The 23,756-nt window shown below is 42.4% G+C and overlaps 1 protein-coding gene and 1 long non-coding RNA gene across 2 annotated transcripts; both read left to right on the top strand.

Moving 5' to 3' along the window:
• Positions 1–1,481: 1,481 nt before the first annotated feature.
• LOC141728614 (uncharacterized) lies at positions 1,482–10,324 on the top strand. The gene is made up of 3 exons (XR_012579750.1): positions 1,482–1,939; positions 6,733–6,827; positions 7,485–10,324. It is a non-coding gene; the product is annotated as an uncharacterized LOC141728614 (long non-coding RNA).
• A 121-nt stretch (positions 10,325–10,445) lies between these two features.
• On the top strand, positions 10,446–22,051 carry MRAP2 (melanocortin 2 receptor accessory protein 2). The gene is made up of 3 exons (XM_026792749.2): positions 10,446–10,983; positions 16,456–16,555; positions 20,781–22,051. Exons 1-3 carry the CDS (start codon positions 10,767–10,769, stop codon positions 21,130–21,132), a joined length of 669 nt encoding a protein of 222 aa, XP_026648550.1. The 5' UTR covers positions 10,446–10,766; the 3' UTR covers positions 21,133–22,051.
• Positions 22,052–23,756: the final 1,705 nt, after the last annotated feature.

Below are 23,756 nucleotides of genomic sequence, written 5' to 3'. Positions count from 1 at the left end.
CTTCTTTTTAGAGAGAATTTGAATGCCAATTATTTTTTAAGGCTCAGAAAAATGAGCAAAAGCGTGAGTCATTCTGTGTTTTCAACAGCAGTGCAAATAGCAGGAGATGGGAAGTTCCTGACTTGCCATTGTGCTTATTCACATTTCTGATTACAGTCATGAGCATGCATAAGGATCAGTTCTGTGTTTTTGAGAGGAAGATGACAGTATTGGTAGCTTTTATGATCCCTGCTGGAGAGGGACAGTACAGTCTAAGAGCCAAGTCCTGCCCATAAAGAACAGATGAAGACAGTGCTAACAAGTTTCAGAGCACTGGCAAAGATCACCATACCGTTAAAGGGTGGGTATTGCAGGGGGCTGGCTGCTTTGTTGGATTGGTGATGTTTCAGACTTGTTTCCTAGCACTGGATTGAAAAATGAAGCCGTGTGATTCCTTACAACACTTGGTTTCCATGAAGATGATGAAGAGCCTGGGTGTGTGACTAGGGGATCTGTGATCCCTTAGCTTAGAGAAGGCTCAGGGAGCTCTTACTGATGTGGATGAAGACCTATAGTGGGAGCAAAGCAGATGGAAAGGGATTGCTCTCAGTGGTGTCCAGTGACAGGACAAGAAAAAATGGGCATGAATTGGAATAAAAGACACTTCCATTAAACATGAGGGGTTTTTTTTCCAGTGAGGGTGATCAGGGTTTCTCAGATAGATTGTGGAGTCTCCATCTTTGGAGCTACTGAAGACCCAACTCATGTCCTGAGCAAAACACTTTATAAGATGACCTAGCAGGCCTAGATGATCTCCAGATGTCCTACCAACCCCCAGCGAGTCTGTCAGAGCAAGCTACAGACATTATATTCCAAAAGGTCCCTTTGTTTGAAGAAGCAGCAATTCATAGGTTTGGAAGATGAGATGATTGGTTTACCTCATCAGTGTGCATAAGCACCTAAAAGGGGATGTCAAGAGGATGGAGCCAGGCTCTTCAACAGGCAGAAACTGATGCACGGGAAGTTCCTCTTGAACATGAGGAGGAACTTCTTTACTGCGCTGGTGACCACACACTGGAGCAGATTGCCCAGAGAAGTGGAGGAGTCTCCCTCACTGGAGACACTCAAGAACCATCTGGATGCAATCCTGTGCAACATGCTCTGGGATGAGCCAGCTTTAACAGAGAGACTGGACTGCGTGATTCAATTCTAACCGGATCCATCCTGCGCTATGGTTCCAGAGACCTGAACCAGATCACTGAAGATTTAGGGCACAGCCCTCCACCTCCTGGCGGCTGAGACAGCACCTAAACAGCCCTCACTGCTCCGCACCAGCTCCCGCTCACAGACTCCCCATGCGCTGGCAGCTCAGCCCCCAGGTGGGAACGGGGGAAGGGGACGCCATCCCTCCTCGTCCAAAATCGATGTTTCCCCTTGGATGTGCGAGCTCCGGCCCGGCCAGCACACGCAGGTGTCGCTCCCCGCCGCTGCTCCGCCCGGAGCTCGCCGCTCCCGCCCCTCGACGGTCGCGGCCGCCCCGGCCCCGCTCCGTGCCCGCACCCGCGGCCGCTCCCTCTCTCTCCTTCCCTCGCTCGCTCCTTCCCGCGCTGCCCATTGGAGCGGGAGCGTCACGCGGCCCATCCATGCCGCCCGCGCGGGCCGGGGCAGCGCGCCCGCTGCTGATTCATTGGCTCGGCCGGGAGCGAGCCCGCGGCGGCATCCCCGGAGCTCCAGCCTGCCTCACTGCTCCAGCCCGCCCGCTCCGTCCTGCCTGATCCAGCGCGCCTGATCCATCCCGCCCGTCCGCTCCGTCCCGTCCGCTCCGTCCCGCCCGCTCCGTCCCGCCCGCAGCGCTGGCTCGGCTCGGCTCGCCGGGGCCAGGGCGTTCCGGGAGGGCTGCGCCTGTCGGCCGCGACGAAGCGGCGCTCCGGGATCTGCCCGGGCGGACGTGCCCGGCTCGGTAAGTGCGGTGAGGAGCCGGAGCTGGGGCGGGGAGTGAGCGAGCGGACCAGAGATAGGCGCGGCCATGTCCCGCCGTGTATCCCTGCCCGGGGCTGGGTGCTCCCGGCCGGGCTGGGCGGCGCGGGAAGCCCCTGGAGTTCAGCCCGCAGTTAACAGGTGCCCCAGGCGGTTCCGAGCCGGGACAGGCGGCTCCCGCAAGCCTTAAGGTCTGAAGCGCTCTGCCAATTTTTTCTTTCATTTTAAATAGTAATAATAATAATAAGATGCAGGAGGTGGCATTGTTCATTTGGGTGATGTGGAGAATATCAGCTGTAGAAAAGCTTGTGTCTCCTTTCTGAGTTTCTAACGGAGTGATTCCTTCTGTATTCAAAAGCAGAACAGCTGGAAAACACACCGGCTGCTGAGCATTTGAATGAGTTTAACAACTGAACCGAAAACGTTTGAAAAAATATGATTAGGGGAAAAAAAAACCAACAAGAAGATGAGTTTGTTGTGTGTTTATTGTGGGGCTTTTTGCCTTTTTTTCCCCTTCCAGGTAACATCTCTTCCTTTGTGCTTTCAGACTGAAGTGAACATCTCTCCTCCATACAGCTTTAGATTACTTCTCCTGCTCTGTCTTGCCTTCTTCCCTTTCTCTGTATGCTCTTCCCTGGCCTGTTGATTCTCATACTTTCCCCCTGCCCCCTCCCTCCCTTCCTTTTCCTTTAACAATCTCTGTTTTTAACAGTTGTCATCTCAGTGGTTTCTTCCTCTGTCCTCAGCCTCTGTTGGCAGTGACTGGTGTGTAAGTTCAGGGCTCTCTCCTGTCCTGTCTGCCATTCTTTCTTTGCTGGAAACAATCACCTCAGTGACAAGCTCGCAAAACTTCTCTCTGAGCAGTCCCTGTTCCCTGACATTTGCCTTTTCATCCTGCCTTGTTTGGCACATGAAGCTGGACAGTGACTGCAAGTGCAGACACACCACAAGTTCGGCACTTTTGTGACAGGTGCACTCACAGAGATGGGACAGCAGTGGCAATGCTGCCTCAAACCGCCCCAGCAGGGCTGGATGGACTCTTTAGGAGGCAGCACTGAGGCACTTTTATTTCCAGGTGTGTTTCCCAGCCCACTGCTCTGTCCTGGAGTGTCTCCCTGTTTTGGTCTGTTCCTCTCATTAGAACTTTGCCAGAGGCTGTGCACACAGGGGCGCAGATTTACGTAACTGCTGTGGGAACAAACAGATATTTTGGTTTCTACCCAGAGATAATCAGGTAATAGTCCCCAATTCTGGCTGCTTTTCTTGTCCATTTGTGGCTGGCTTTCTGTTCAGGTTCTGAATCAGAGAGTCAAGATAATTTTGACCACAGGAGTAAATGCCTGGAAGAATGCCAGGGGAATGGCACATCTCCATTGACTGAGGACAGCCTAGCTCCATTCTTGTCAAAATAATGAGACATTCTGGGTGTCTCAATCACAACCAAACATATATAAAATAAATCAAGCTATTGCGAAACTTTTTTTTAAGGAAAAAAAACCCCAGAATATTAATAGCTGGCCAAAGTAGTTTACTGCCTGCTCTTTCCCTGGTCCCCCATGTACACTTTGTCATGGAAAAGGTTTTGAGTGAAACACAGATGATACACTTGCAGCTTGTTCAAGAGTTTAAATCAAATTTAAAGTATTTGTACCTATAACAGCAGTGCTTACTGGCAAAATTATACCACAAATCTTATTACAAAAAAATGAAAGCTTTATTCTGTGTACTCACTGCAGTGGGTTGTGGTTGTATTGGTTCAGTGGTGTTTTCTTGGCATCTAGTTACTTATTTATAATACAGAGACATGGCAGGGATAAGAATGGGAAAATTTAGATGTGTGCCTGTGAGTTGTGTACTGCTGTCTCATTTACCTGAGGAGAAATTTGTATTTGAGGCACCACAATAAATTGTTTGCTTCTTCAGCAGTGCTGGAGAGAAGACTTAAAGACTAGGGGAAAAATCCCCCAATTCTTGTTTGAAACAATCCCAGATCTGTTAGACTTTGGATTAACAGCTCCATTTCAGTAGAGTGCTTAAAATTGTCACTGAACCAATTAGGACAATATTTCTACATTATGTTGTAGGATAACTAAAAAAGTTAAGAAAATATTTGTCATGTGGGTGTGGACATTTTAAAGAAAATCTCTATAATTTTGTTTTATTCTTCTAACTTCTTGAGGAAATGTAATATGTGATTCAAATTAAAAAGCTCATGTGTTATTTTGCATCTGAGAAATTATGGCTTCCAGTGTCAGACCCCAGCTGTGAGGTACCCAAGTGTGGGAGTAGCTCTGATAAATGGTCTGCCATACCTGTGGTGTTTGGGCTTTTTTCATCCCTGCTGGCTGGTTTATCTTGCTCTGGCTTCAGCAGAGGCTGGGAACAGAACTATATTTGCAGGGAAAACATTGAGAAGTGAAGAGGTGCTATGGGAAACGTGTTGTGTCCTGTGCTTCAGACCAGATGAATGCTGTGTGAAGATTAGAGAATTATTTTGTCATGGAGAGAGAGGAAACTGTCATTGGCTTCCACTCTGCTTGTCAGCCTCTGTGGTGACTTTTTCACTGATGCAAAGCCAAAGCAGAGCTATGAAATGAGGCCTGATGACTCTCATCCATTGTCTGGGCTGTGCAGCAGCATTGAACCCAAGCCTGGCACACTGCAGGTTTGTCAGGCTGCCTGTGCTGCAGCAGCAGCAGCCCTGGGGGCATCCCTGGGTCTCTGACACCAAGGGAGCCCAGGTAGTTTTAGCTGCTAATCGCTGCTGAGTTTCCCAGGAATGATCACACAAGGGTAGTCCCTTCCTTCAGTCTGCCCCTGTCACAAAGGGTTGGTTTAGGTGGGGGTATTTGAAGCGTACCTGTGTGTCTCTGTTCTTGGGCTCAGCTGGGTTTTCTGGCTACACAGAGCACTGTGTTTCCAGTGTTTCTTCATGGCTTGCAAACTAGGCAGTTTGAGTCAGTCTAGTTTGGTAACCCTCTGCATTGAAATAATTTCTCAGTGAGTTATTTTTGCTTTCAAATTGAATGCCATCTTTTAGTTATTAAAAAAATGGCAGTGTTTATTCTGTCCCTCCTGCAGAGACTGTATTTTTGTTTTTTTTTTTTTTTTTTTTTAATAGGTTCTTATGTGGTACCAGAAATAGGAGGTATTTTAAAAGCAACTCTTACAGGTAGGTCATATTCTGATGGAGCCATTCCAACTGAGCTGCAGTGTGCTGATCAGTAAGAGCAGATGGAGAGAGCTTTCCTTTCTCTCTGCTCAGAATAAGGTATTGGATTGACAGACTTCAGGCTGGAAAAAAATTCAGAACATTCCCATCACAGCACAGAGCTTTCTGTGAGAATAAAGCTAATAAAAATAAACATTTATTAAAACTTGATTCACAATTTAGCCTTACCTCATTGGTAGATATGCCAGGGCTCTTTCACTTCATGGTTTTCAACAAATCAGCCTGAGAGGTTAAAAAATGCCAGTGAGAAAGGTTAAAATAGGCATTATTATAAATAGCTAAGGGAAAGGCAGCCTTTCTCTTGGGAAGTGTTGAATATATGTATATATACTATTGATGTCAGCATTTATAACATTATAGGACTGAACAAGGGTCTGTGCTTTAATGCTTACTGATAGGGCTTCTTCTGGTCTGGTTGGTAGTGAGGGAGCTTGGCTTTGAGGCTTCCATACCTGCACATCTAAGAGGAGGTTGGCTTTTAGTGGGGAGAGGAAAATAGGCTCAGTACTGTTGGTGTAATCCTGCCCTAGATGCAGGAAATAAATGGAATTATGGCTAATCTTTAATACTTTAGAAAATGCTGTCACTTAAGACTGGCTGCAGTATATAAGGCTTTTGGTACTGGAGTTAAGCTAAGTTTCAGTGTGTTTTGGGAACAAGTCCCAGCAGCTCTCTACTAACAGTTCCATGTCCCTTTACTGTCAGTGCAGGCTTGAAACTTTTAAGAGAAAGAGGAATGCAGTTGTTCTGTGATACCATGTTAGGTATAATTCATCTGCCTTCTCAGACAAGGCTAATGAGTGGGCTTGTGTAGTATTTGCTTTATTCATTTTTAGAACCACACAGTTGTCAGTGAACTCAGCATGGTATCATTTCATATTAGTTTCTGCCTTAACTTCCAGGTGGCACCTACTGAGTTGGACTGCTAAGTGGGCATTATTATTTGATTATATTGTTACTGTCTGTAGGAAAATAGTTGGCAAATCTCTTTAGCCTTTATTAAATTTCACTTTGAAGTCAAAATGTCATCCTTTTTTAACTAGGTAGAAACAGCAGCTATACAGTTAGCAAGCAAATTGTACATAATGGTGTGGAGTTTGTGTGGGGTGCATAAGAGAAGTTTGTTGTTGTTTACATTGCACAGTTATAGGATAATAAAATGCATTTTATATGATGTGTAATATGGTGGTGTGAGGCACAGATGTCTGTAACTGTAACCCCTCATCCTTAGTTCACAGTTTAAGCAGTGACTAAACCAGCTTTTTTCCTTTCCATTGTTATTAACTCCTTTTGTGGAGAATCCAACATTATTCTTGTTACTTTAGTGCAGCAACTCAGACCTTGCTGTTCGTGAACATGAGTAACAAACATAACCACAGTTAACATTGTACTTTCTTTTTTCTCCAAGAAAAGACTTAGGTATCAGAGTTGGCATTCATGATTGATTTTTAATTGTAAAGTCAGTTTTCAGGTATCTTTCTTCTTTTTTTTTTCCCCTAAATTTAACTCATTTTTGTTGCTTTCTTTCTTCTCTTTTATTGCAGGTGGAATTGGGTATTCCCTTGAAAAGATCACAAATTTGAACTCAAACCCTGCACACCTAGGGTACTGAGAATTAGCAAGAAACAAGGACCCTTAAGTGAGTGTTTCCTGCAGACTTTGCTGTCTGTGCTTGGGAGCAGCACAGCTTGTTCAAAGCCACGTGGCAGGGCTGTAGAAAGATGGGGTCTGTGTTGCTTTTCAGCTGATGCAGTGCAGCAGTGTACATAAGTTTGTGGTTGGTTTTCTCCTTTGTTTTTTTCTGTGGCTTCACCTCCTGGTCTTTGGGATGGAGTAAAAAGGAATGTGGGGGTGGCTGACTCCCTTTTCCCTCATGCACAATGTTGGTGCTGGCATGAGAACACAAAGATATGGGAACAGCCTGAATTGTTAATTTCTCATTGCCTACAACTTCTGGGTTAACTGTACTGCCCAGCTGATGCACCAGGGTGTAGTGCTAAGCTTTCTCAGCCTGGGACTTCCCACAGTTTGAAATGTTCCTTCTTTTTCCCCTGTGTGGGCCTTGGGATCTTCAGTTTGCAAGCAGGCAATGGTTTGTTCATTTTTTCTTTTGAAAACCACTGAGTGCTTAGAATCTGTGGCACTAAGCAGAGCAGAAATATGTGGAAAATAGATGTAGTTTGTGACTGAAAATTCACCAAGCTCTGTGTGTCTACCATACTGGTAGTTTCTCTTGCTCCAGAAGCAAACAGTACATTAACAATACACATTTTTTTGTTTATTTTTGTGCATGCAGGTCAGCTTTGGAGGGAATTGCTGCAGGTTACAAGGACAGTTTCAGACTTACACAAAACCAGATATACCTTTGTGGTCTCAGTGCTGGAAGCCATGAAGTTGTGTTGCAGATGTGGTTTGTGTTCAGTTTTGCTTTCATTTTGAAAGGTAAGTGGCTGAGAGCCTCATGCAATGTATCAGTGATGTTCAGATTGGAGAAAATAGTCCAGCAGCATGGAGTTTGATATCCTGCTGCTGTGCAAGGGCATGGGATTTATGCAAACACAGACAGCCAGACTAGCTTGCCCAGGTGCCACTGGCAGCTGTCAGGCCAGCTGAGACCTTACAGACTTTCATACAGATTATAAACCAGTTCTCATGAAGGCATAATTCAGCTCCAAGAGTTGCAGTTGGGTCTCCATGGGGAACATCTGGTTACATTTATCTGCAGAGAGCAACCCAATGCTTCAGAAGAAAACCCTCAGCACTTGCCCTTTTTAGGATGCAGACCTGCCTAAATTTCTGCTTGGCAGCACTGAACACAAGTCCTGCCTTGGGGTTTCTCAAATAATCAAAGTGAAGCTTTTTGTTTCTGACTTGCTCCTGAAAGAAGAGAGCTGGAGTGAGGAAAGCCTGGCTGCATCCATACACATCAAAATCAATAGAGGGGCTTTCATGTTTGCCTCAAAAGGCTCCTGTACCTTCCAGAAAAACCCTCAGCCAAGTGAGAGGAGGTCGCTGTGAGGCTCCAGAGCTGTGGGATGAGTCATGGCTCTCTGTGTCTCACAGAAGAGTGTCTGAGAGCATCTCCTGGAGGAATTCCTTCTTAAAAGCTCTTACCTCTTACCTGAAGGCCTGCATGACCTGCTGCAGCCAGGCAGATGCCCCTGAGAGGCTGCTACTGTGCCAGCTCAGCCTGCCTTGCTCTTCCCAGGAGATGCAAGGTCTAAATAGGCATCTCTTGCACTGTGCTGGTCCTTGTACCACCATGCTAGACTGGATTTTCAAGTAGAATAAAAGCTTTTCACATGGTTGAGGCTGAGTTTTTGGAGCTATTCAGACAGACAAATCTTACAAGTGAGCTGAAAGTAGGTTTGGAGCAGTGCTCATGCTTAGCCCTGCTGGTTGCTTTAGAAGCATATTTATATGTCCTTCAAAGCCCAGATTAGCCAGAGAGCTGGTGAATCAGCTCTTGTTAGCACCTCTCCCTCTGACAGTGGCTTGTCTACAGTGAAAGCAAGTCTCCACATGCATGCAGTCAGTGGTGAAAGGCTGGAGCTTCTAATCCTAACCTAATGCTATTAGGACACAGATTCTTTGTGTCTTGGAAGTGGCTATCCTCCCCATAAATCATAAATGGACACTAGTGACCAGAGTAGGAGAGAGCTCTGCGTGTGGCCCAGTGAATCCCATCTGCTTTGAGGTGGGAAGAAACACTTAAGGTGGAAGAAACAACATTTTTCAGATTGTTCCCATACTCTATTCTGAAGTTTTCTACAAGTGGATTTCAGCTCTTTTTGCAATAATAAATTGAGGGAGGAGACAATGGCCATTATTGATGCCATGTGAGGAATATTGAAATGAAATGCTTCATTGGAAAGTTATAAAAAAGAAAAACAGCCTTTAAACAGGACTAATGTTGTCAAGAGACATGTCATCAACAAAACTTTGAGGAGAAGGGGGAAAAAAATGGTGGGAACCCTGTGTGGCTCCATGTTTTGTCACAAAACAAAACACAGAGTCTTGTAACAAACAACTGGCAGAGCTGAGATGGGAGCAAACCAGGACAGGGATCCTAGGGTCTTCTCTGTGCCACCTCCTTCTCCCAGAGGCAGCTGTTGCTTTAGTTGATTAAAATAAGAAAGCTTCTGTCTAAAGCTTAATCAGGCATTCTCTCTTTAATTTGAAGAAATGGAAAAACCTAGGAAGAACTTTACTGTTACAACACAGGCACTTTTAGTTAGACTTACCGCTTCCTCTCTGTCCATTTTGAAAGGGTTGGAAGTACAAGATGGGAAACATCCTCAGCCATGAACTGCACTCTCAGTGATATCCATGTTTTTTTTCCTTCTCCTCTTTGCTTCAGACTATTTGATAATGCTGGAGGCTTTCTAAATGGCTAAGGGGAGGGTGAGGATAATGTGGCGAAGCTTCTTATCCTGATCCGAGAATGGGGTTGGTCACTTCTCTCCCCAGCCCACCACTTCACCTTTCCTGCTGTCAGGTTGCTCATTCTGAAAACTCAGTTGGTTTGGGTTGAAAAATAGATTCATTTATTGTTTTAAAAGATTTATAACTTGCCAGTCAAGTTTTTTGGCATGTGTTTAAAGTTCTGAACATTGTATTTAAGTGTGAAGTTTACTTTTTCAGGTATGCTACTTATTTAAAATTGCTTTGAGGCATTACTGCCAGCATTTGGTCATGGTAAAACAGCTGCTGAAAGAACTATTTTACAAATTTCAAATGCTGTTCATATTACCTGAGTGAAAGTGTTTCTTATTTTGTGCCTGATCTTTTGTTCTCTCCTAGCACATGAAGCGTTAGTCAATCCTGCTGGGTTTTAATTGAATCCAGAATTACCCAAAGCTCAGCTTGCTCTCACAAAAAGTATTTTGAAATATGTTTCAATTTGGGTTTCCTGACTCCAGCTACTGCAGCACGTTTTGTGCAGAGATGTGCTTTCTTTTGGCGTGCATAAAACTGTCTCATGTTCTGGAAAAAATTACTCTGCAAAATGCAAGACTCCAGTAGAGAATGGTGGTAATGACAGAGATATCTATCAAGATAATTTCATCATGCTCAGTGTTGTTTTGCAGTTTTTTGCTAATCTGTGAGGGAAACCACTCCTGTTTTCTTTTCCTTCTGTAGTGGCATATTGAGCCTGTTTATCAGCATAGAGAAATTTAGGTTGGAAGGGACCCCTGGTGGTCATCTGGTCCAACCTCCTACTCAAAGCATGTTTGACTAGCTCAGGTAAGCTTTTCCTTTTATCTAATATGAATTTCTTGTTGCCCAATTTTTGTCCATTCCTTCTTGTCCTCTCACTGTACACCTCTGAGAGGAGCCTGGCAGTGGCATCTCTGCACCCTCTGAGTGAAGACAGCCCTAAGGTCTCCCTGCAGCTGTCCCCTCTCCAGGCTGAACAAGCCCTTTGTGCCTCAGCTCCCTAAACATCTTGGTTGCCTTTCTCTGGGCCCAGAGTGTGTGTCTGCAGTTAGGGGAAGGAAGGCAAGGGGATGGGGCAGCCTTGTCTGAAGAGGCAGCGGCTGCTCTTGGGAGCAGGGGTGGGGAAGTGATCCGATAGATGAGAAAGAGCAAAACCCCAAAAGCTGTGCTAGGTGTATCTCCATTAACACATTTCATCTCCACAGGTCTGTATTTGCTGAGGTGCAGGATGTCTGCCCTGAGGCTGATCTCTAACAGGACCTCCCAGCAGGCCTTGTCCAACTCTGATTACACCTGGGACTACGAGTACTACGAGTATGGACCTGTGTCATTTGAAGGCCTCAAGGCTCATAAGTGTAAGTTCAGTGGAGACACACTTCATGCAGCTCAGCTTCCTGTGTTCCTGTTCTTCACTTGTGACTGCATATTGTACAAAAACATTCCTCTCCTAGTTCCTAGGAGTCTCTGCAATTAGCAGTATCCTCTATTAGATCATCATTGTTGTTTATTATTCTGTATCCTTTTGTTGACTTGTGCATGAGAGAGCCATGGATTTGTTGGCTGTGGTAGGAATTTGTCAATACTGAGAAATATCTCACTGTCAGGAAAAGTTAACAACAACAAATACAGATGAACTGCTGCTTCTGGTGACTACTTGTCAGATCAGTGTTGCTTTGTTTTGGTTCTGTTTGTTTGTATTAATGGTAACATTTGATTCTGGTAATGGTAAAAAGGCAGTGGTGGGGAGCCTTACCTGCATTAGCTGTTTTTTGTTTTCCTGATAGAAAATAAATTTTCATTTTTTAAAAGGTTGAAAATAAGAGAAGAATTTTCTCCTTATGAACAAACTTGCCATTGGTACTTTCTTCATAGGAGGAGTGTGCTAAATTCACTTCTGTTAATACTGGAGTTGTTTTAGAGTAAAAGTAAAAAATGGAAGATGGGTACCAGAAAGATGAAAACTGTGGATTGGAACTTGGAGAAGGTGTAACTAGGACAGGCTAATACAGCTGGACTAACATTTTTCTAAAAAGTAGACAATGGATTTGATGATCTTTCCTTTTAGAGGAGATGATTGTGAAGGACAAACAATAAAAGAGGGGGGGAAAAAGTAACAGAAACCGACTCAATTACCTGATGGGTCTTGCAAGCACTTTGCAGAAGAGAAAAAACACATCCTGTTTCTTTGTTTCTGAGGTAGATACACTGTGGAAGGGTTTGATCCCAGACTTCAAAGTTCTGGGGGAGGGGTTCCCATCCAGTGCTAGAGAACTGGTCCAGGATGGATTACATACTTTGTCTCATTTGTCTGGGAAAAAGTAGTGTCTGCACTGGCAAACAGCAGCCCAGAAAGGCTGACCTCCCTTTCCTCTACACAGTCAGAAGGTTTTGGGGAGGCTCTGCAAGGGACAGAAGAAACTTGTTGAAATTACTAACACTTCTAAAAAAACACAAGAGTAGAATTTACTTTTTATTTTTTTCCCTCAAAAAAGTCTGCTGATTACTGTCTGTATTTTTACAAGTGATAGGTAATTGAAAAATGTGGGCTAGCTTTCATCATGTTTTTAATTTATCTTCCATTCTTCCACTTAATCAGAGCTTAGACCTGATTGCAAAGATCAGCTGAAATGTTATGTACACTTCTTCTTTTCATCTCAGTGTCTCAAACAGCATGATGGGACAAAAATGTATAAATGACATCTGCCTCTGGATTGCAGAAGACACAGCTGCAAGTCAGGTCTTGGATTGCCACCAAAGTTATTGCCATGCTGAGCATGGCAGCTGAGCTTCCCTGTCTGCTGGGATTGTTGTGAAATGTGGAGGCAATGTGATCAGACATGAACTTCTCTGAAATCCTAAACTGGGGAGAAGGACAGGAGATTAAACAAGGGTTGTATGAGGAGGGAGACCTTGAATACTTACAAAGAAAAGGTGTCAATGAATGTTTGTAACTAATGTTGGAGAGCTCAACAGGGAATGGACTCCAGTACAGGTGATTTGATTTTAATATAAAGAAATTCAAAAGCCTGTTTTCTGAAAGCAGAGAAAAATGTATTCAAAGTGACCTGTGAGAAAAAGGATTGACCAAATAATCTACTACACAAAAAAAAAAAAAGATGCCACAGTGATGTTTCAAATATATGACTGCAAAAGGAAAAAAAAAAAGGCAAAAAGTATGTTCTGCTGGAAAACAAGTGAAGCTATGTAGTAGGATAGAATATAAGAAAATAAAGATAGTGTAGAAGGTAATCTTACCCCTAAGGAGTTGCAGCTGGGTTAATTATTAAAGATTAGAAGCAGGCCTGACTGTACCAGGCCACAGCTGTAACCAATGGGAAGAAGAGTGCTATAAAAGAGTGGGGTGGGTGGGTGAGGTGGGAATTGGAGTCAGGGGGTGGCTTTGTGAAGAATAGAGAGTCAGTGCTCTGAGGAGCTGCTCACGAGAAACACCAAGCAGGTATGGAACTTTTGTGATAAGGAGACAATGGTATGGAACCCCTGTGATAAGATGAGAACAAAGGCAGGAACTAGAAATCAAAAAATCTGGAAAAGCAGGGACCAAATATCTTATACACTGATGCTTTAGAAAGTAAATAGACAAAGATAGCCAGGAGATACTTGTGACTGGCAGAGATAAGAACAAAATCACATTTTGTGTCTTTGAAAATGAGGAAGCCTCAGCATGTTAGTTATGCTAGTGAGAGGAAAAATAGGTAGCAATGATCAGAGGATTGGAACTGCTGCCAGGATGTTATGAATCTGTGTAATGAAGAAAAGAAAGGTCAAAACTGCAACTTGATAATGTAAAAGTATCCTATGAATATCTGCTTGTAACTTTGAGCAGCATAAATGTCCTCCATACCATATTTTTTGAACAAAAGTTGGGTTATGTCCTGTTAATTTTGAATAAGTGTTTAGAATTTAGTAGGTTTGAATAATTTCCACTGAAGTGAGTGAGACCTAAATCAAATATTGAAGAGAACTCAGGATACCTGCTTGAATTTTAAATTAATTCAAACAATGTAATTTATGCAGCAGAGAGTTGGAAGTGTGTTGGAGGCACAATAAAGCAAAAGAAAGGTGTAGCATGAGGCTCAGTAAACTTAAGAATTCTGTTGGGAGCAGGGGCACCAAACCAACCAAAAAACAGACTTGTTATTCAGCACACAATAGCAGGTGTGATTTTTGTGGGGAGCAGTAGTTTACTGGAGCCTTGATTTTCTTCTTTTTTCCTTTTAGTTAAGTTTTTCAGCTTGATTGAAATAATCTATGTATTGGAATATGTATCCCAATATAACCAGTTAGATGGTGCCTAGGCCAGTTCTGACCTTCGCTGCTTGGCCAGAGGCAGCACTGTGGTGTTTTACCCCAGAGATACCTTGGCTGGCGGCAGAGTGCAGCGGGGCACAAGACAGGACTCCGTTTACCTCAGGGGAGAGCTTCTGGCGATGGTGGAGAGAAAGGGAGTCGATTCTGCTAGAAGGTAGCCAGATGTTTATTCCATTGGTACAGAGGCATCTGCACTGGGCTACTGCTGGTAACAGAATGCCGGCCGCATGGTCTCATTAACTTTATAAGCTCGGGGACAGGGGAAGGGGAGGGGACAGGTGAGTTACCAACCAGGTGAAGGGGGCAGGGTCTCAAGGGAGAATGACACTTAGACAGGCCAATGACCCCCAGGCCTGAGAAGCATCCTTTGAAATCGACGAATCACACGACGCCTTGCTAGTATGTTAGCCTGATTGACAGGGCACACTCAGCAAGGGGGCGAGGGGGCAGGGAGAGAGGCATAGGCACACCTGGGAAGGGACTCGGAAGTTTAAAACAGGACATTGCAACACACCCCAACATCTATGTGCATATTTTTTTAGTCATCTTGATTGCATTTTATGTTCTGGTTGTTAATGCAGCTGCATACCATCCAAGCATGTCTGACTAACTGGAAGGTACTAGTAGCTATAAATGCTTAAATGGTATTTTTTAAAGGCAGTACTTATTTTTAGATTAATTCTTCAGGTACTACCAAGTCTAGTAGGATCAGCTATTTTATATTAGGAAGGTAAGGTGCATCTTTAACCAGTGAATACAGGCTGTGCTTACAGAATGATTCTGAAAGTAATTTAGTGCACATAATATATGGAATTACAGAAAAAAGCTCATGGCAGAATGCTTTAAGCAGAAAGGGCTATTAAAATCTCCTCACCTCCATCACAGAGATCTATACTCAAGCTACATTCCAGTTATTTTACACACGGTATTGAGAGGGGAAGGTATGGCATAGGAGAGATGGAATTAATATTGCAGTGGGAGACTTGAAACTTAACCTCCTTAGCTTCCTAAGAGAGGGATTAAGGAGAGACTTCATTGTGATAGAGTATTTTCTCAGGGAGAAAGTCTCAAGTTGCAGCAGGCATTTTGACTTTGCAGAAAAAAGAGAGCATGGTTTGAGTTGATTTCCAGTTTCCACATCTGCCTTTTAGCATGGGAGATATTCCACAGTGGGAGCATGATTAACAGCTGGGGCCAAGCACCAGGGAGGATAGCTGATTCCTTGTTTTTTCAGTGCCTTTAATTAGGCCTATAGGAAATTCAACAGTTCAGTGCTGTGCCTGCTGCACTGGGTCAGACATTACAGCCAGTGAGATCTCTGGGGCTTGGTAGTGGCTGTGTCAGGAGAGGTAAGGGTTGGAAGGGTTCCTGACCAAGCCTTCCCTCCTGAATGTTTGTATGTTACTGTTTTTTATCTTCTACAGTGGAAGTTTTGAATACTTGTGTAGGTAAAGAATAACTAACTGAAATGACAGGTGAAAAAAAACAGAGTGCTGATGGGTCCTGGGCCAGGTAATGTTGAGTGTTGGTGCTCTGTAACTTTGGGCCATGCTAATCAGTTGATTGTGTCTGGAAATATCTTGGTTCCACTTGAACCTCTCTAAATCAAATTCCTGGAAACTCTGAACATCTTGGAGCAGCCGTGGACCTACCTTGAAGCTGTAAGTGGACATAGATTTGTTCTTAGTAGTGCTGGCAAATTGCCTACGGTCCATTTGCTGTAAATGAGAACAGTAGTTGGAGTTTAAGCACACAGGCAAAAGGCCATGCTCTTCTCAATGGCCGCTGTGTTTGGCTGCTGCACTGGTTTTCCTATTGATTAACTGCTAGTTTGATTTTTTTGTTCAAATCTGTTGTGCTCCTTTGACACTGTGTTGCACTTTTCTGTACTTCAGTTGGAAACCCAAATTGAAAATTATTCAAAAACATCTGGTATCTGTTGGTTATTGATATTTATTGATGTAGCAAATAGTTTTATCTGTGGTTCTGTTTCTTGCAGAACCCTCTGTCTTGCCAGTAAAAGGTCTTCCTAAACATATTTTGTCAAAGAATTCTATTTGAATCTGGAAACTTAATGGTCTGGGGCAGAAATAACTTAAAATAGCAGGAGTTCAGGTCTACAGAGACAGAGGATTTTGAGGAAAATCAAATAATCCTCCCTTCCTAGTTCTAGCACTGAAGTTCCAAAGCTTGGAAATGGGCCTGGCATCACACAGGGAGCTCCTCTTATTTTACTTACCAAGAGAATTGTCTTCCCTCTGTTATCTACTGTCTGATTTGTATAGATATCAGTAAGATTTGGTCTTGAAATGAGATTTTCAGTGGCAGCTTTCTGTTTAAAAATAGATAAAGATAAATTTGATTATCCCTTTGTCACCCAGAAATAAGCTGCAAATTGTTTTGGGTTTGCACTCATGCTGCCTGTAGAAGGCAGCTTTTTGCAAGTGCAAGTAAAATATTGATCATGTTGTTTCCTTTGTTTCTTTTTCTTTCACCAGATTCCATTGTGATTGGATTTTGGGTTGGTCTTGCAGTTTTTGTCATCTTCATGTTTTTTGTCCTGACCCTGCTGACGAAGACAGGAGCACCACATCAAGAGTGAGTCTGAAAATGGGAATAACAAATCCAGCCTGCTGAGTGGCACACCTGGGCTCTTGCAGCCCCCAGACCAGCAGTGACAGTGCTGGCACTCTACCATCTTGTTACAGTCTGTTCTTATGAAACAGTGCAGCCTGTCTTCATTTCAAGAAATCTTAGCATTTTCATTTTAAAAGGATGTTTTGGGTGGGCTGCCAAACAGGTGCATTCAGTGGGATGGTTCTAAGTAGGCTCAAGTTTTCATGGAGTGATACTGTGAATATCAACAGAGTAGGTACAGATAAAATGCAGTGCAGATGTTGAATTTGGTTGGTTTCCAAATGTTTGTTTGTTCAAGTCCAAGGATAGATTTGGGTAGTGTTTGCAAAATCTTCCCTTAACCCCTGAGACCGAGTGTCGGTTTCTGCTGAGAAATTGCAATAGATGCTGAAGTAGAGACCAGCTCGACATTTCTTTAAAGCCAGGGTCCCTTGAAAGTCCTCAGTTTTTTATTCTTTCTGGCTGATAAGTATGTGCAGACCATGCCTTGCCTCAGTGGTTTATCTGCATTTGCAGAGGATGCAAGCTGTCAGTGTCCCTTCCTCTGAGAAAGTGTGAACCCACATCTCCTCTCAGGCTTGTGTGCCCTAAAGTAGAAATAAAAAGCCTCTCTGCAGTGTGAGATTGCTTGCACGCAGGTAGCACTGATGAGAAGATGATTGTAAAAGGCAATTGCTGGTGCTTATCACTTCCTAAAGCAGCCTGTCTCTGCCTCCTGGAGCCCCTTTGCTGTTTAATCACATGTAAACTGGCTCTGGAACTCTGTGTAATAGCACATCTCGAGGGACAGGGCCATGTCAGAGATGGCTGATGTACATCCTCTGCTCTGCTCCTGAAGTTTTGCTCCTTTGAGAAAAAAATAGAATCAGAAGAATCCAGCTTGCCAGAACTGATGTGTTGGTGTTTTTTTTTTCCCTTACAGAGTGTTATGAAGTAGCCAGACATTGGTCCCAAACAGATTTAAAATCCCTATAATTGTTGGTGTGCTGCCTCCTTTTCACAAAGATTTTATTTGTTAGCTGAGCATGAGTCTGGATCCCTTGTGGACAATCTGAAAGGGGAAAACATGATGAAGTCAAAAATACATATATATATATATATAATTTAATATGGATGTGTGCAAAAAAATTTTACGCTTGTAAAAATTTACTTCCAGGTAGCAGAGGCCTACTTCATATCTCCCACTTTTTTCTGCTTTTTTCATCAATTTTCTCAGAACAGTGTCCTTAAGGGTTTGTGAAATGTCCACCTTTGGTCATCTTCATTCAGATAATGAAATCAGAATTCAGACTTGCCTTTCTTGAGACTTCCAGAAGTCCCTTCTGTTCTACACCTTAGTATAATTTTTCTTCAGTTGCTGGAGTGAGACCAATTATTCTTTTTTATATTTGTTATGGATCTCTTTGCAGCTTTGGGAGCTGTGTTCCTGAGTACTTGCCGACTTGCCATGCATGCTGAGCTGGCACCTTTAACAAATTTGAGCAGTTTTTTGACATTTGGTAATGAAATTCTTATGGTACTGAACATGGATCCTCTGGGAATATGCGAAGGGCAGGGAATACAGTTGGCTTCTCTTATTTTTGATACATGTGTATAAAAACTGGAGAACAGCTACCTGTAAACCCACTTGTTTTAGTTTGCCTGCACCTTCTATTTCCATGCCTGACTGGATTCTTCATGGCTTGGCTTTTCATTGGTGGGCTGCCTTGAGCCCTCCTAGGAAACAGAAAATAGATGTTAACAGGATTCCCAGGTCTCTGACTTCAGGAGGGCTATCTGGCTGCTCTTTGAAGTACCATTAATGTGAGAGATTAGGTGTGTCTGGGTCAGATTGTTGGATCCAAAGTAGAATACTCTGATTTTTTTTTTCCCCTAGTAGTAGGCTTTTCTTGGCTCAATATAAAGGGCTGTGATAGGATGTACTTTTCAAAATTACACAAGATGTTCAGAATTAGGTACATTCTCAGACCAGAATGGACAGGGTATGGATGGGGACTGGCAGAAATTTAAAGAAGTTACGGAAATTAAGTCTGTTGCATTTATCTTTTGTTTCCTTGCATGCATGAGTATGTGTGAAACATTAGCTTGTAGCAACTGAAAAAAAAATTTGGCAATATCTGAATTTCCAAAAAATGCTTTTATTCATCACTAGGAGAGTAAAGCATGCCATGTTTGTTTCTGCATTTGAACACGTCCTTAAGAGCACATTTGTGCAACAAATGCAAGAGATCATGCAACCTATTTGTACAAAATAATGGCTGGTGTAATCTCAAAGCAGTAAATGTTAGATAACATTTTTTTTTAAGAAATCAGTTGATCTTGTTTAAGTAAACCTGGGATTTTTGAGGCTGCTTTTCTTGAGTGGGCTGAAAAGATACCTGCTGAGGAATTATTGCAGATTGCAATGAGCAAGACTATGCTAGTTTCTAGTCTAGTTTTTAAAAAAAGTAATAAAATTCCACTCTGAAATTCAAAGATGGTGTTTGTGAATTTCAAAATCCAAAAATATCACTGTATATTAGATCATGTCTTTCCTGCTCATGAGCACAGGTTTATGCTTCATTATATAGCCTTGATATTCTGGGGCATTGTAAAATTTATTTGCATCTTCCATTAAGATCAGGTTGCCATTGCCAGTCTTGTGTGCCCCTCTGCATGGTCAGCCTTTGCTCCCTCATACTTCCCTGGATGATGAAGCACCTTCCACACCTATGAAGTAATTCCACTCCTGCAGTGGATTCATTTTAAACTTTCTTCTGCAGTCACTTCTTCCTGGGCTTACAGGGCTTGTCCTTCTTTCTGTGCTTATTTGCCACTTCTACTGCCTGTGCCATAACACAGGCAATTTGCCAAATTATATATGAAACTTAAACTCAGAGTGGTGCTTTTTACTGCATTATAAATACATAAATGTCAGTTGTCAGCTCAGAATTATTCCAGGCTGTTTGGCCCCTGCTGTGTATACAGTAGATTATTACTTGGTTACTGGTCAGTCTTACATCAATTGAACATTATTCTTCTACCTGGTTCACTTTGAAATGCAGAGTGAGCCAATACAGTTTTGACAAACTAGAGAACTGCTTTGATTTCTGGGCTAGTGGAAGTGATTTTGTGAGGACAGAATTCCCCCATCATGTAATGGAAGTAAATTAGCTTTTGAGAGGCAGGGATCTTTAACTGTGCCTGAGACTAATGCTAGCTATCCTGTGAAAATTTTAGTGGGTGGTTTTCTGAAGGTGTCATCTGAGGCACTTATCTCCCACTGCAGGCTTAAGGAAATGAAATTTTACTGAAAAACTCTTCAGTGCTGGGTGGACCTTTAGGTGTCCAATTATCTGACTCCAGCATCATTTGCTGCATCTCCAGATGTAAACAGTATGACTTATTAGTTCTTAAAAAAATTCATATTCTGAGAACGTGTTTCATTGCTTATTCTCTGAATACCTCTACTGCCTTCTAAATGCAAATAACTTGCATTTTGTGATGGTAGCATGTAAATTCAGCCTCACAATGAATCTGTAGAACTGCTCTCTAGCTTGAGCTCCTCTCACCCCCAGCTGCAAATGGCTCCTGCTTGAGTCCATGCAGATTGGTGTTGGTTTGAGCTAAGGTTTATAAAGAAAACTGTCAAAAAAACATGTTAAACCATCCTTCCTGGCTGCTGGGATTGTTAAGACTGCCAGTGTCTAAAGCAGTCTTTAGTTCCAACTCTCCTAATTTGGAAATCTGAATGTCATTGATTGATGTCAGTGGAAAAGAGGGTTTGATGTCAGTGAGAGCAGAGCTGCCTGTGCCTCAGAACATTTTGTCTATCAAGGACTTTTCTCAAACTGTTCTTATGAGCCATTTAAAGCAACTGTTACTACTTGAAATCAAGAGTGTTTATAAACTCATTCAGTGAGGTGATTATTGCAGTCTGTTGATTCTAAAGTGCCATTTAAGAGCGCTGGCATTAACTTATTCCCATGGAAAATTGTCATGACAAACGAAGACTTAACATTGCTTCAGCTGAAAATAATAAATAGTGCTGGCTTTCAAAGTCTGTGGTAGATAAACTGTAGGGTTTCCTTTTCTCCTGATCATAATGGTTCCTGAAACCAAGCTAGTTGATAAGAATTCAGATAGTTTTACTTTTGTGTTTTTCTTTTTCCTCTATAGCATTTGCATTTTTCTTTTTCCTCTATAGCAATGCAGAGCTTTCTGAAAAAAGATTTCACATGAAGAGCTTTGTGGCAGAATTTGGAAGACCTTTGGAGTCTGACAGGGTCTTTTCTCACCAAATGGCTGAAGAATCCCAGTCACTTTTCCATTTCTGCATTAATGAAGTGGACCATATGAACAAAGAAAAAGAGAGCCAGAAAGGTCCAAGTCTGGAGAGTAATACCCACTTCCAGGAGGTTCCCAAGAGCAGTGCAATGTTTGAGGAAGACCTACATTGTCTTACAAAATTTAACATTCCTAACTTTGTGAACACGGAGCAGAACTCTTCATTAGGCGAGGATGATCTCCTCATCTCAGAGCCACCAATCATTTTATAAAGCAAACTGGTGGCGCAATCTTAACATTGGATCCTTGACTGAAGAATCCTTTACTTTAAGGCAAACATCTCCATTACTGTCCAGTTTGAAGCCTTTCTGGGCCTTGTGCTCCTTTGACAAAAAGAAAGCATTTCAGACCTGTGCTTTTTATTGTATGTAAGACTGGCTGTACTGATAGAGCTCAGTTTAGACAAGAAGTAAGACACTGAATGCTTTATTCTGATGCCTTCTGTGGTCTAAAACTTCTGCCCAGTATTATTTTTTTGCTTTTTGATTTTTTTTTTTGTTTCTTGCACTGTTCTTCATTTTTAAACAACTACTCATGACCAGCTTCTGAAGGATAATAATTCACAAGGACTGTGAAGGCTGAGCCTGGCATTGGGAGGTCTGTGAAAATTCATTGGTCAAGAAAAGTGTAAATCTCCAAGGAGACTGAAGAAAGGAATAAACAGCCCCTGGGGATGTTCTGTGGTTTCTGCTGCGCCCAATAAGGATGCCTGAAGCTGAGCACCACAATAAATACCTGCTTGGGACTAACTTCACTTTCTGATCCCTAACTGCTTTTTGGTGCAGGTTAAACCCAATTTACAAAGCTTCCAGAGGGAATACCTTGCAAGTGAAATTGTTTGGTTACAGTGTTTACAAAATGCTATCACCACCTGCTGCTGAGTAGAACAAATTGGTGCCTGTAATTATAACTCAGAATGACACCTCAGCAGCTGCCCCTGATGACATAAATTAGTATTCTACACACAAACACAAACTGTGATTTGACTCTTTCTTTTCTTTTTTTTTTTTATTTTTCCTGCTAGTTGCTGATGTGAAATTCCAGTTCAGTAATTACAGGATTCAGTAGCTAAATCATAGGAAATAAGAAAAAACCTATTTTTCTTCTGCCAATAAAGTTACTACATGCAAATGGTGGTCGTATGTTAAGCTGGTGTCATGTGTTGTGAACCTTCCCATGCGTTTTGCCTTTATAACATGTAATTTCTTTATTCATTGGCCACTGAAGTGCTAGCAGGCTTTGAGCTGAGAGGACCAACTCCAAAAGTACAGCTAAGCTGTACCTGCTCCATCTTCTTTTTGTCCTCAGCTGGGCTAGTGTTGCAACCCCAGCTGTTCTCCAGTGAAAGATTTGGTAAGGATTTGAATAGGTATAGTTTCAATCTTTATTTTTTTAGAGATGGAATTAGGTTCTGAACCTTTGAGAGTACTTAAAATTGTATTTCAGCTTTCTTCAAATGACTGAATGGTTTTAGAGCAAGCATATAAGATGCAGAGGTACCAGGTTCAAACCCTTTGCTGGATTTCAAGTGTGTTCTGCAGGAAGTTCTTAATTGAAAGGAAAAAGAATGGATTCCGGACATGCCTAACTGGATTTTCTTGAAATTGACATGCTTTGTATCCAACACATCTGTGTTCCAGAACAGAGACCTGCTAATACCTTCTTCAGCCACTAAAATGCTGATTAATTCATCCCTTCTTCACCTTACAAATAGGAAAGAGTGAATGGGTTGAGCATTTAAAGAATACAAATTGTGTAGGAAGAGTACAAGGAAGTGTTTTTTTGGTTTTATGTCCCATGCCCTTATTACACACCACTTACAGCACAATTTCCTGTTTTCAAATGTGATTTTTGCAGGACTTGCTAGTGTTTAAAGCAGCAGGATTACAGTTAAAACAAAGCAGACTCTTTAAGATTAGCAGGTTGTTGCTGAAAATAGTTCCCAAAGCCTGAAATGAGCCCTGCTCTGAATGAGCACAGCTCCAGTAAAATGTCTCCAGTGCAGAAAAGGCTTTGTTTCACAGGAGGTACATAACTACAACAGTGAAGGCTGTAGGTGTGGACTTTCCTTTTCCTAAATTTGGGAAATCTGTCTCTGAATATGGCATCTACTTCCTGCTGAGGCACCTCAGTAACTATCAGCTATCTGATGGTTAAACTTTGAAGCTCAATATTGTTCTTGTGAACACATTGAGACTTGTACTAAATGGGGTTTTTATAGCTGATTTCTGGATGTGAGCTGCCTTCAGTAATGTTTGAATTATTATTTTTCTTTTGTTTTATTTTATTTTTTTATTTTATTTTTTCCTTTGCTGTGCTTGAAAACAGCAATGCTGCCTGAAGGAAGGGCGAATCTATATGGAATCCATCTTCTTTGCAACAGAGAAATCAAGGGTATTTTTAAGCCATTTAGGGTCATTTAGGTTGGAAAAAGACCTTTAAGATCATAAAGGTCCAACCATTAACTCAGCACTGCCAAGTCCCCATTTAAATCATCTCACCCTGTGGCACAAGGCTTTTAAAAGCCTCTAGGGATGGTGACTCCACTGCATCCCTGGGCAGTCTGTTCCACTGCTCCACACCCCCTTGGGGGGAAAACTTCTCAAGTTTCAGAAGTTTCCAAATAATGCAGATGGGGTTTTAGAAAAAGAAAATGCTTTTCCCTGTAGGCTAGCCTATGCTTTTCTTCTGCTACCTTAAATCTCAGTGGCTTTTCTTTGGGTACATAACTACTACTCTGGGGAGAAAAAGGAAGCATTTTGTGTATGGATATTGGCAATAATGCCTAGATGAAAGGTACTAGATAAAATGACCCAGAGATTATGCCAACTTAAAT

This window comes from Zonotrichia albicollis, chromosome 3, assembly GCF_047830755.1.
Source record: "Zonotrichia albicollis isolate bZonAlb1 chromosome 3, bZonAlb1.hap1, whole genome shotgun sequence".
In the NCBI taxonomy this organism is placed as follows: domain Eukaryota; kingdom Metazoa; phylum Chordata; class Aves; order Passeriformes; family Passerellidae; genus Zonotrichia; species Zonotrichia albicollis.
This window is presented reverse-complemented; position numbering and strand designations above follow the sequence as displayed.